Source organism: Xenopus tropicalis, chromosome 1 (genome assembly GCF_000004195.4).
Source record: "Xenopus tropicalis strain Nigerian chromosome 1, UCB_Xtro_10.0, whole genome shotgun sequence".
Lineage (NCBI taxonomy): Eukaryota > Metazoa > Chordata > Amphibia > Anura > Pipidae > Xenopus > Xenopus tropicalis.
In genome coordinates, this window is record NC_030677.2 from 197033444 (window position 1) to 197045920 (window position 12477).

The following is a 12477-nucleotide window of genomic DNA, read 5'->3' on the forward strand; positions in this document are numbered from 1 at the left end:
GAGAGCAACATTATAGTATTGCACATTGGAGTTGCAATTCTGTTTAGCCTGACAGGTTTATATTTGATAAATTGCCCTTAAAACAAAACAGTAGCTGTTCTACTGGTTATATACAGACTGAGACAAATTGTACCCCGAACGTTTGCTGGACTGCAGTTCCGCTGGAACGTTGGGATTGCTTGTCACAAACAAGTAAGACATAAGTTATGGTTCCTTATCAGGGGAACCCCAGGCCCCAAGCATTCTGAATAACAGATTATATACCTGTATAATGAGGCTCTCGATCCAGCCATCTGATAAATAGATGGTCAGCTTCATAAACAGTTAAACTGTGTTATTAAAATATATTGAATGATTTCACTGTCTTTTCTTTTTCTAAACTTTATACTATAGCAGTCTTTGTCTGTGCCATGATATTATTATAAAAATACTTATAATAACGATTTGCATTCTTATCATTGCAGTTTGCGATTAGCTTTGTTAAATGAAGCAAAAGAAGTGCGAGCAGCTGGTCTCAGGGCTCTTCGATATCTTATCAGAGATTCCAGTATTTTACAAAAGGTGCTAACATTGAAAGTTGATTACTTAATAGCCAGGTATGTATGTTCCTCATTCAGCACCAATTGCATTATGCTGCATTAAATATAATAATGCTGTCGTAGACAGAAATATTCATGTGTCTTTATAGGAATACAACCCTATGTTAATATAAGTAGTGGACATAACAATAAGACATTTTTCATTAAGGGTATCTAAATCAGAAATATTAATTGATGTAAGCTTATTAAGGGTTCTTCTCTGAGCATTTATGCAGTTTACATTGATTTTAGCAATGTGCGGACTGGCTGAAACTTGCAGGACCCACAAGCAGATTTGTGCCGACTTCCGCACACCATATGCGGGTTGCAGGCAGGTTCGAGTGGAGCTCTTCCTTCCACTCTGCCCATCCAACCTTAAGGTGCCCATACACGAGCTGATTCCAGCTGCTGATATCGGTCCCTTAGACCGTTTTGGCAGCTAATCGACCCGTGTATGGGCACTACCGACGGGCCTGCCCAACCGATATCTGGCCTGAAATCGGCCAGATATCAATCGGACAGGTTAAAAAATCTAGTCGGATCGGGGACCACATCGGCTCGTTCATGCGGTCCCCGAACCGACTTTGCCTATACCCTTCGTTATAATTCTGGCTCTTTCAGATTATAGGGCCACGCCTGCTCCGCCCCTTTCATGCTCTCAGAGATGGGCTGGTCAAGTGTGGGTCTATAAACAGAGGGGGCTTGATGGGTCAGGTAGGGTTTGGGCTGGGAGCGAGCAGGTTAGGCTAGGGTGCAGGTTGACTTTTAGCAGTTTCTGAGACATTTGTATTTTTAGTTGCTAATAACAGGCGTTTGGCTCACCTCGGAGTCAGCAACCTTAGGGTTAATTAAATCATGAATGAACATAGACAGTAGTTTCTCATCTTCTTTGATGAGAAGATGGTGAGCTCCTGTGGACTAAATTTGAAGGCCGGGATCATTATTGTTATAGAGATGCTAAGCCAACCTGACTGTCCCTTCTCAACCTGTCAGTTAAAGCTTCTAATGCTAACTGACTACTGCACAAATATGGCCGCCCCCTCATAGAGGTACATGGGGGTCAGATAGGTAATGTAAAAGCATCAGGCAAATACTTTTAAGGCAAAGATAAATAGCATGCAATGACAATGTTATGACAGATGTTAAAAAATGTTTGATTTCTGGTGTTAATATTTCTTTAAATTTAATTCTTTAAAAAAATAAATAAATCAAAAGGGAATGAAAAGGGAGAGAGTAGCTCATTCCTGTGCAAAGGGAAAGTGTACCACACTGTAAGAAGAACAAGGCCATTAAGTTGTCTTCATGGAATCATTAGGGAGGTTGGTTTACCTCTCTTCTCATACAAATACAGCACTTCAGCATGTGGTAGGAAAGATTAGATGAGGGACAGAGGAAGAGAATGGAGTAGTAAAAGTACAGGGGCCCCAAGTATTGATACCGACAACATATGCCCATATTTTGCTAAAGCTTTTGTTTCCCTTTAAGGCAAAATCAATTTGAACACATAATATTTTCATCCGTAAGTTGGTTGTAGGTACTTTGGTGCATTTTATATCCAATACTGTGACATGTGGGATCAGTTGGGACAGTTGGGAGGTATGCGATGAAAGGTATTTAACTCAATTTTCTCCTTCACTCCAGGTGCATAGATATACAGCAAAGTAATGAAGTTGAGAGGACGCAAGCACTTCGGCTAGTCAGAAAGGTACAGTATTTTTGGGGTCCCCAGCCACATTTCATACAGTTAAACGGGGAAATTCACCCATATTAACATTTAGTATGGGGTAGTGGCAATTTGTGCTTGGCTTTATTTTTAATTTATAAAGCTAAAAAAACACTCCAAATTGCCCTTTTAGTAGTGTGGGTAGCAGTACGTTATATTTAAATGTGCGCAAACTCCTTCAATTTGTTTTTCAAAGTGATTGATCCTCTAAAAGTAGCCATAATGCTGATCCTCTTGCTCGTTTTCTAACGGCAATGGGCTGTCATTATATCAAATGAAAAGTCTTTTTATTCTTCTTGGCTCTGCTTTAGACTCAAGCCTGAAACACATTAAACCAGACAGCTTGCATTTATGTGTTAGAACATTGTAACTTTGTGTTTCATTTTGGAACAACAAGACTTCAGCTCTTCAAAAAGGATTACAAATTTATCCTGGAGGCAAAAAAACTGTATTGCTGACTTGGTGGTGTCACCATGTTCTCTTTCTAGATCAGTGCTAGTCTTTAGGTTTTAGCTTATTATGATTAAACTGATATCCTGCTTAAGGGAAAAGGTGTCTAAAAGACGTTTCTTTGCTGAAGGGTTTCCCAGCTTTGCAGGTGAGAGATAAAACCCTCACCCTGATTCATGCCTCCAGCAATAAATAGGGGCAACGTAGGAATAAGAGAGAACATTTAGTCACCTGACCACCAAGCTGACAAAGCATTTGGGATCGCTCTGTGTGCCATTTCCATATAGATACTCTCTATAGTCACAATCAGTGCCCCATCGCCACCAAGGCTTACTGTCTAGACCAGTGATCCCCAACCAGTTGCTCAGGAGCAATATGTTGCTCACCAACCCCTTGGATGTTGCTCCCAGTGGCCCCAAAGCAGGTGATTTTTGTTGAATTTCTGACTTGGAGGCAAGTGTTGGTTGCATAAATGCCAGTGTACTGCCAAACAGAGTCTCCGGTTGGCTGACAGTCCATATAGGGGATACAAAATAGCCAATTGTAGCCCTTATTTAGGCACCTCTGGAACTTTTTTCATACTTGTGTTGCTCCCCAACACTTTTTCCATTTGAATGTCGCTCACAGGTATGAAAGGTTGGGGACCCCTGGTCTAGACTATAGATTGGACAGGTGTCAGTCATAAAATGCTACTACTTTTGAGCTTAATGATGAGATAAGTCTAGTGCCGCCCTTCCAGTTTCAGTCCATCAGCAGTCACTGGCTCTATGCAGGGGCAACTTTTATATTTTATATTGTCCTACTCTCCTAGCAGGCCTCTTCCCTTAGCATCTGCTGTACCTTGTGCCATTGTGATGCTCACTGAGACCCCGGAAAACCCAAGTTTCCGGTCATTCTGGATGACAGGTCCCATACCAGTGCATCTTGAATAAACTAGTAGAACATAGTATAACTGTTTATGCCAGTTGTACATTTTAGCACTTGCAGTGTTCTATGAGTTCTAGGTATTTGCTTAGCAGCACTACAGTATTAGCTGGTACAAAAGCTGGCAGAGGTTCTATTTATCTTGTACATGAAAATGTACTAATAGGCTGTAAATCACTTCTGTGTAGCAGCTCCCGACCAGTGTTGCTTTTATAAATGAATCAAAGCAGAACTTGCCTTGCTTGCACATCCAGCATGATGTGTTGACTATATAAACAAGGCCTCAGTATTCCTGTCATTCTGTTGTGCTTATGCAGGTCCTCAGTTGACCTTTGCTCCTGATCCCGTAGATCAAGCACATTCTAAGGGTGCCATGCCGTGCATTGCCAGCGTAGCTGTCCCTTTAACTCATGCACCGTGCTATGATTCCTCTTTCTAATAAAAGCAGATGTACGCACACAGTCAGAATGTGAGCTTGTGTGTTGCGCCCACTACACCTGCTGTTTTACTCTTCCGACTGCTGGGACTCCAAACATCCCCTTATTGGAAGCTTTCACCGTGTGACTTAAAGCCCAAACTCTGTTGGTATGGTTTGAGCTTGGGCAGCACTACTTCTCAGTTACACAGAGTCTGGCCAGCTTTAAACATATACCCTATTGGGGAGGGGTCAGTGACCCCCATTTAAAAACTGCAGAGAGTTGGAAGAAGGCAAATAATTCTAAAACTATAAACAAATAAATAATGAAGACCAAATGGGAAGTTGCTTAGAATGGCCATTCTATAACATACTAAAAGTTAACTTAAAGGTGAACCAGCCCTTTAACATTTGAGATATATTAAAGGGCAACTAATCTGCTCTAAATGGTCCTTACAGTACATTGTTGATCACTATGTTGTTGAAGGGGAATTCTGACTTCTGAACCAGAATTTGTAAAAGAGCCCCACACAACACAGAAACCCCTAATATCCCTATGAGTGTAATCTATTCCTTTAAAAAGTATTGCTGAAATCCAGCTGCAAAACAGTTCTCTTTCTGCATCATTTGAAATCCTGGCAGGGGGAGAAGGGACTAAAACATTGATGATCCCGATTGTAACAACTTTTCCACATCTTAACGACAGCATGCAGGAACTGCATAACCCACAATGCATTGCACTGCAATGTTCCTTTTCTTTTTGGGCAAGTCGACTACTGTTACATTTTCTCCCACGTCTAGGGGGACACAGGGACCGTGAGGTAAAGGGCCCCTCCCATCAGGAGGCAGGACACTGAATACAGAGATGTGGACCCTCCTCCTCTCCCCTTTATCCCCTGTCACACCGGAAGGGATTTAGTTTTTTCAGTGTCCTGCCTCAGGAGGTTAGGAATGGCCTTTAGGTAGGCCCATCAAAGGATCCTGCGGTTAGTGAATAGTGCTAACAACTGGGGTGAGGCTGTGTCAGCCTAGACTGTTCACCAATAGCTAGCCCCCGCCGCGGGACTACCGCTATGTGTCCAGTTAGGGCACAATCAAGGGAGACAAATGCCCTGCATCAGCGCTCCCCTCCATAAGGAAAGGTGAGCGCTACACCCCAGAGAGACCCCCCCGCTCCCTGTCTGCCTGCCTGTGCCCGCACTCTCCCTGCACTACCTGCACGGTCAGTCGCACGTCGGCTGCTCCCCTTCTCCTCCGGCGGGCGCCTCCTTACTGCGCTCCAGCCGGCGGCGCCTCACCGCCGGCGGGCGCGCTGAGAGTGACGTCACTCATGCGCGCCCCTCACTTTGCGCCATTCTTTCGCGCCCTCCCTTCGCGCCGCCGCCTGTTCCTTCACGCTCCCTCGCTGCAACGCTACCCAGCAGCCAGGGACCCAGCAGAGAGTCACGAGTGCGGGCACCCCTCCTCTTCTCCCAGCAGATCCTGCGGGTCACTCAGGCACACTCAGCATGACTGACGGTAGGGGGGATCTGTTCTCTAGGGGGGGCAGACACACTAGCCATGCGGTTTCCTTTTTTGCCTGCTCAAAATGCCTCACCAAATTTAAAGCGGGCCAAGCTGAACCGCTCTGTCCAACTTGCAGCCCTCCCCAGCCTCTTCCATCAGACACCACTGCCTCTGGCACTGCTGTAACAGATGGCACATCCAAGGCTCCTTCCCCCACAAGCGCCACCGGGCCTCAGGGCACCCCTGATGCCCCAGGATGGGCAGTTTCACTGTCACAGTCCCTGGCCAGCTTGCAATGCATACCCCAACTGACATCATCTATTGACAAGATGCTAGCCAAACTAACTTCTTCCCCTACCACTAGCAAGAAGCGAAAGAGGACGGCCAGCCGTCCAACACTAACCATCAGGGACTCACTATCCCTTCCGTCATCCGACGAGGAAGAGGCAAGCGAAGGAGAAATCTTCTCCTCCCCCTCCACGTCCAATTCAGACGAAGAGGACACTACCACCAGCACCTCCTCCAACATAGATGGCCTAATCAGAGCAGTACTAGAAACCCTACAGATTCAAGAGGATGAGACCACAAAGACAAAGTCCTCGTCACTATTCAAGAGACAACACAAGACCTCTGCAATCTTTCCAGCCCATGATCAGATGCAAGCCATAATATCAGAGGAATGGAAGATACCAGCCAAAAAGTTCCAAGTCTCAAAGCACTTCAATCGGCAATATCCTTTCCCTAAGGAGGCCGTGGAAAAATGGAGCGCACCCCCAGTGGTTGACGCCCCGGTATCACGCCTTTCCAAGGCCACTGCACTTCCAGTGCCAGATGCCTCGGCATTTAAGGACCCTACTGACAAGAAAATGGAGGGGTCTACTCAAGGCAAACTTCCTTTCTGTGGGATCGGCATTGCGACCCGTTCTGGCATCTGCCTGGGTGAGCCGGGCAGTAGAAACCTGGTCCGCCTCTCTCCTACAGACCATTCAGGAGGGCGGATCTAGGGAACAGATGACACAGCTAGCTGCCTACATTCAGGAAGCCAATCAGTTTCTAGCAGACTCCTCTTTGGATGCAGCTCGGGTACTGGCCAGGGCTTCCGCTCTCTCGGTTGCAGCTCGCAGGGCCCTTTGGCTGAAACTTTGGTCCGCTGACCTGAGCTCAAAAAAGTCCTTGGTCGCCATCCCCTTCCAGGGTTCCAAGCTATTTGGAGAGGAACTTGATAAGATTATTTCACAAGCCACGGGGGGCAAGAGTACCCTGCTACCCCAATCCAAACCCAAATCAGCATTCAACCCACGAAGGGGTCATTCCTTTCGCAACCAGGGTTTTCGCAACAACAAGACCAGTTCATCCACCAATCACCAGTCGTCCTTCAAGGGACGATTCCCTAACAAGGGGAAATCCCCCTGGCAGTCCCGCAAACCTCAGCCCAAATCACCAAGTGACAAGACCACACACTCCTGACTACACTCAGGAGTTCCCAGAAGCTGGTCGTATAGGGGGACGCCTTAGACTCTTTGCGGACATCTGGAGATTACACGTGGAAGACCCCTGGGTAGTCCAAACCGTCACAACCGGCTATCGGCTAGAATTTCATCAGGTCCCTCCAGGGCACTTCTTCATGTCCAGAGTTCCACACCAGACCCACAAACAACAGGCTTTTCTCTCCATAATAGAGAAACTACGCCGGACCGGGGTAATTGTCCCGGTACCCAAAAACCAAAGATTCCGGGGATTTTATGCTCATTCCGCCCTATCCTAGACCTAAAGCTTCTGAACAGATGGATAGTCTACCACAAGTTCAAGATGGAATCAGTCCGTACCATCATCCGGGCCTTGGAACCAGGAGATTTTCTGGCTTCCCTGGACATTCGGGACGCTTACCTGCACGTTCCAATTTTCCAACCTCATCAGCAATACCTCAGGTTTGCTTTTCGGAATCAACACTTTCAATTTGTTGCACTACCTTTCGGTCTCTCTTCAGCACCCCGAATCTTCACGAAGATCATGGCATCCATGGCAGCCTTCCTTCGTGTCCGAGGTGTATTTATTATGCCATACTTGGACGACCTTCTTATCAAAGCGAGATCCAGGGCATTGGCCGAACACAATGTACAACTGACAGTACAGAACCTACAGATGTTCGGATGGGCCATCAACCTGGAAAAGTCGTCCCTGTCTCCCAGCCAGAGCATGATATTCCTGGGGCTACAGTTCCAGACGGAGCTCCAGAAGGTATTCCTCCCACGAGAAAAACAGCTCAAGATCCAAAGTTCGGTCAGACTACTCAGAACAACAGCACACCCAACAATTCAGATGTGCATGAGAGTCTTGGGACTAATGGTCTCCACCATGGAGGCAGTCTCATTCGCTCAGTTCCGCCTTCGGCCCCTTCAGACGGCAGTATTAAAGCTCTGGAACAGGATTTCACTTCATCAAAGAATACACCTGCCAGAGAACACCCTAAGATCGCTAAACTGGTGGCTAACACCAGAACGACTAACACAGGGAAAGACTTTCCTGGAACCAGTGTGGTTAATAGTAACCACAGACGCCAGCCTCACCGGATGGGGGGCAACCTTTCAGGGAAGAGCCGCACAGGGACTTTGGACACAGGAGGAAACGCGCCAACCAATAAACATATATTGGAAATACGAGCCATACTTCTAGCACTCCTCTCATGGGAACATCTTCTGAGAAGCCATGCGGTACGAATTCAGTCAGACAATGCCACGGCAGTGGCGTATATAAATCGACCGGGCGGCACAAGAAGCAACAAGGCAAACCAGGAAGTGACTCTCATCCTAGAGTGGGCAGAAAGAACCAACACCAACTGTCGGCAATTCACATCCCCGGAGTGAACAACATAGAGGCCGATTTTCTCAGCAGACATCATCTGGACCCGGGAGAGTGGCAACTACACCAGGATGCATTCCTGTGTCTGACACGGAAATGGGGAATGCCAGAAATCGATCTGATGGCCTCCAGGCACAACCGGAAAGTGCCAAGATTCTATGCCAGGTACCGCGACCCTCTGGCGGAGGGAGTGGACGCCATGACCCTTCCATGGCGATTTCAACTGGCATACATATTTCCACCTCTTCCAATGTTACCACGTGTATTACGAAAGATAACCAGAGAACCGGTCACGGTAATCCTCGTTGCACCACGGTGGCCCAGGAGATCCTGGTACTCAAGTCTTCTAGAACTGTCCTTAGAACCTCCGATAACGCTCCCAGTATTTCCACAACTTCTGTCCCAGGGACCAGTACTTCACCACAAGCCTCATCTCTTCACCTTAACGGGATGGCTCTTGAGGCGTCAGTTCTGAGACAAAAAGGACTTTCAGAGGAGGTAATCATGACTATGATTAAAGCCCGAAAACCGGTGACATCAAAGATTTACCACAGGGTGTGGGAATGCTACCGACGATGGTGCGAGGATGAGGAGTTCTTGTTCATGGAATTCAGAGTGCCTCGGATCCTACAGTTTCTCCAAGCAGGCCTTCAAAAGGGTCTCAGACTGGGTTCACTAAAGACGCAGATTTCAGCCTTATCAATTCTCTTTCAGGAACGCATAGCCCTTTCTGAGGACGTTCGCACATTTCTTCAAGGTGTTGCTCGCATCTCTCCCCCGTTTAGACATCCTATACCACCTTGGGATCTAAATCTGGTTTTGAATGCTCTAGTCGACAGTCCCTTTGAGCCTCTGTCGGAGGTGGAGGTGGAAATACTCACATGGAAAACTGTGTTTCTCGTAGCCATAGCCTCAGCCAGAAGAGTGTCAGAGTTGGGGGCCCTATCCTGCTCGGACCCATTTCTAGTATTTCACGAGGATAGGGCGGTACTTAGGACCATTCCTGGGTTCCTACCCAAAGTGGTTTCCAACTTCCACATAAACACAGAGATTGTGCTACCATCATTCTGCAACAAACCCAAGAATGACAAGGAGACCAGACTTCATCGACTGGATGTGGTCAGAGCGTTCAAGACATACATTGCTCGCACCCGATCGTTTAGGAAGACAGATTCCCTATTCGTGATTCCGTCAGGAGCAAAGAAGGGTCTCCCAGCTACAAAGACCACCATTGCACGCTGGATAAGAGAGACAGTAAAGAGAGCTTACCTGGCACGGAAGAAGGTTCCACCAATCAAGCTCAGAGCACACTCTACCAGAGCCCTAGGAACTTCATGGGCACACAGGAATCTTGCATCGGCTGAACAAGTTTGCAGAGCGGCCACTTGGTCCTCTCCACATACTTTTACTAAATTCTACCAATTCAACACATACCTGTCGGCGGAGGCAGCCTTCGGAAGGAAGGTGCTCCAGGCAGTAGTTTCTTAAATGGTCAGAGTTCTTCCCTCCCTACTGTGGGGTGGCTTTGGTACGTCCCCACGGTCCCTGTGTCCCCCTAGACGTGGGAGAAAAGGAGATTTATGTACTTACGGTTAAATCCTTTCCTCTCCAGTCGTAAGGGGGACACAGGGCTTCCCTCCCTGAACTCTTGTTCAAAATATCTTCAGTCTTGTTGAGAGTTATAGTTATATTCTGTTACGAGTTAATTCTTTGTTACAAACTAAATCCCTTCCGGTGTGACAGGGGATAAAGGGGAGAGGAGGAGGGTCCACATCTCTGTATTCAGTGTACTGCCTCCTGATGGGAGGGGCCCTTTACCCCACGGTCCCTGTGTCCCCCTTACGACTGGAGAGAAAAGGATTTAACCGTAAGTACATAAATCTCCTTTTATTTGAGTCTCAAAGTAGTCAGCCAGATCAGCATCACGAAAAGGCTGCATGTTTTTTAATTGATGTATATTGCAAAGTTGCTCTTTTCAAAAAGCTTAAATTGTGTTTGGGTGAAGTTTCCGTTAAAACCAGATTAATTGAGAAGAGTTCCCTTCTGTGCTGGCTCATATGAACTTACTAGAGCCCTAAACTATAAATATAGGATATGATTACTTTTTGTCTTATAACCCTCTCTTGTGTTTTTCAGATGATTACTGTGAATGCTTCCTTATTTCCTAGCTCCATAACCAATACCTTAATAGCAGTTGGAAATGATGGCCTTCAGGAGAGGGACAGGATGGTCCGAGCCTGCATTGCCATATTATGTGAACTAGGTTAGTTGCTGGGTCACTGCAAATGCCAGATTCTCACATGGTTCTGCGCAGAGTAGTGCCGGATTGCTATACGTAACTTTCACATAAACCCTGCCCTAAAGATTCCTTCCTGTATTTGTATTTGTACTTTACTAGTAAATGTATAATATTGGTCCCATTCTCAGTCGGTCATTTACAGGCTAGGCCGGTAAAATACTAGCTTGTGGCAATCCTGTGCCAATCTACATATAGAATTAACAAAATGATCAGGAGTCTGTACCTTTTAAATGCAAAAGTGGGTGCTTCCAGTATTTATTAAAGGTGCATAAAGACATTTACATTTAGATCATATGTTTCTGGACATGTTTAGCTCCTCCTCAAGTGATTCTCTACATATAACAAGGTATAGAGAGGAGCACTGGGGTTTTTTATTTTTTTTTATTTTGATTGCCACCAATATGATTGGAGAGGGGGCAGGGGGCCCTATGAGTCTGTGGTAAAAGTCAAAATCTTAGGTTGGGGAGGTTTAGTTCTTATTTAACATATATTTGATCAGCAAATCCCTTTTTCATATGGGTGCATTAATCTTAACCTTTAAAAAATGTGTTGGCTTTTGATGGTCAAGCCCATTAAAATCACATAAAGGCAAGAGTTTGGTTTCAGAGGATCCTTTGATTTATCCAAACGTTAACTTCTGCAATCTTAGAACTTGATCAGAATGTGCATCTGTTTAATATTTTGTTTATCTTGGTCCCTAGCACTTCTGAACCCAGAAGTGGTGGCACTTAGAGGTGGACTGAGCACTATCCTGAAAAATGTGATTGACTGCCAGCTGAGTCGGATAAACGAGGCTCTCATCACCACCGTTCTGCACCTTCTGAATCACCCAGACACGCGGCAGTACGTGCGCGCTGATATAGAATTAGAGGTTGGAGCCTAATAATATCTGCTAGCTTTGCCACTATTCCCTTCCGTATTGTGAGCAGAATTGCTAATAATTATGTATTCATTTATTTTATTTTTAGCAAATTCTAGCACCATACACAGATTTTCACTACAGACACAATCCAGACACTGCTGAAGGACAGCTTAAGTAAGTAGCCGTGGTGCCTTTATTTGTTCTTCTGCCCCTGAATTTTATGTGGGTGTTTCTGTGTCTTACCGCGGTGCTTCATAAGTGCACAACACTTGATTTTATAGAAGTTAGAGTGCCACCCCAACCTGTTTTTTTACATAATAAAACAAAATGCAACTTTCCAAGACACCTTAATTTAAAATGTTTAATTATAATGTTATTTTGCAAGTGTAAATGCTGACTCCTGAAACAATGTATTAAAAGATAGAGAGATTCTGCCACATTGTTTCAAGAACCAGAAACACAAAGGGATAAACAGATACAGGTATGGGACCTGTTATGCAGAATCCTCCAGACATGGGGTTTTCTAAATAAGGGGCCTTTCAGTAATTTGAATCTCCATACTTTAAGGCTAATAAAAAATCATTTAAACATTAAATAAACCCAATCGGACTGTTTTTCTGTTAGGACTGTTAATTATATCTTAGTTGGGATCAAGTACAGGTACTGTTTTATTATTATTACTACAGAGAAAAGGGAATCATTTAACCATGAAATAAACCCAATAGGGCTGTTCTGCCCCCAATAAGGGGTAATTATATCTTAGTTGGGATCAAGTACAGGTACTGTTTTATTATTAAAGAGAAAAGAGAATCATTTAACCATGAAATAAACCCAATAGGGCTGTTCTGCCCCCAATAAGGG

The 12477-nt window shown here is 45.4% G+C and overlaps 1 protein-coding gene across 2 annotated transcripts in view; it reads left to right on the forward strand.

Annotated features, from left to right (window-relative positions):
• Positions 1–12477, forward strand: part of rictor (RPTOR independent companion of MTOR, complex 2) — an 81651-nt gene that overhangs the window by 36110 nt on the left and 33064 nt on the right. For both annotated transcript variants that reach the window (XM_002938193.5, XM_004910447.4), the window contains exons 5-9: positions 465–596; positions 2220–2283; positions 10592–10718; positions 11456–11625; positions 11723–11790. In XM_002938193.5, the coding sequence (XP_002938239.2) occupies positions 465–596; positions 2220–2283; positions 10592–10718; positions 11456–11625; positions 11723–11790 (561 nt within the window). The remainder of the gene's footprint in view (positions 1–464; positions 597–2219; positions 2284–10591; positions 10719–11455; positions 11626–11722; positions 11791–12477) is intronic.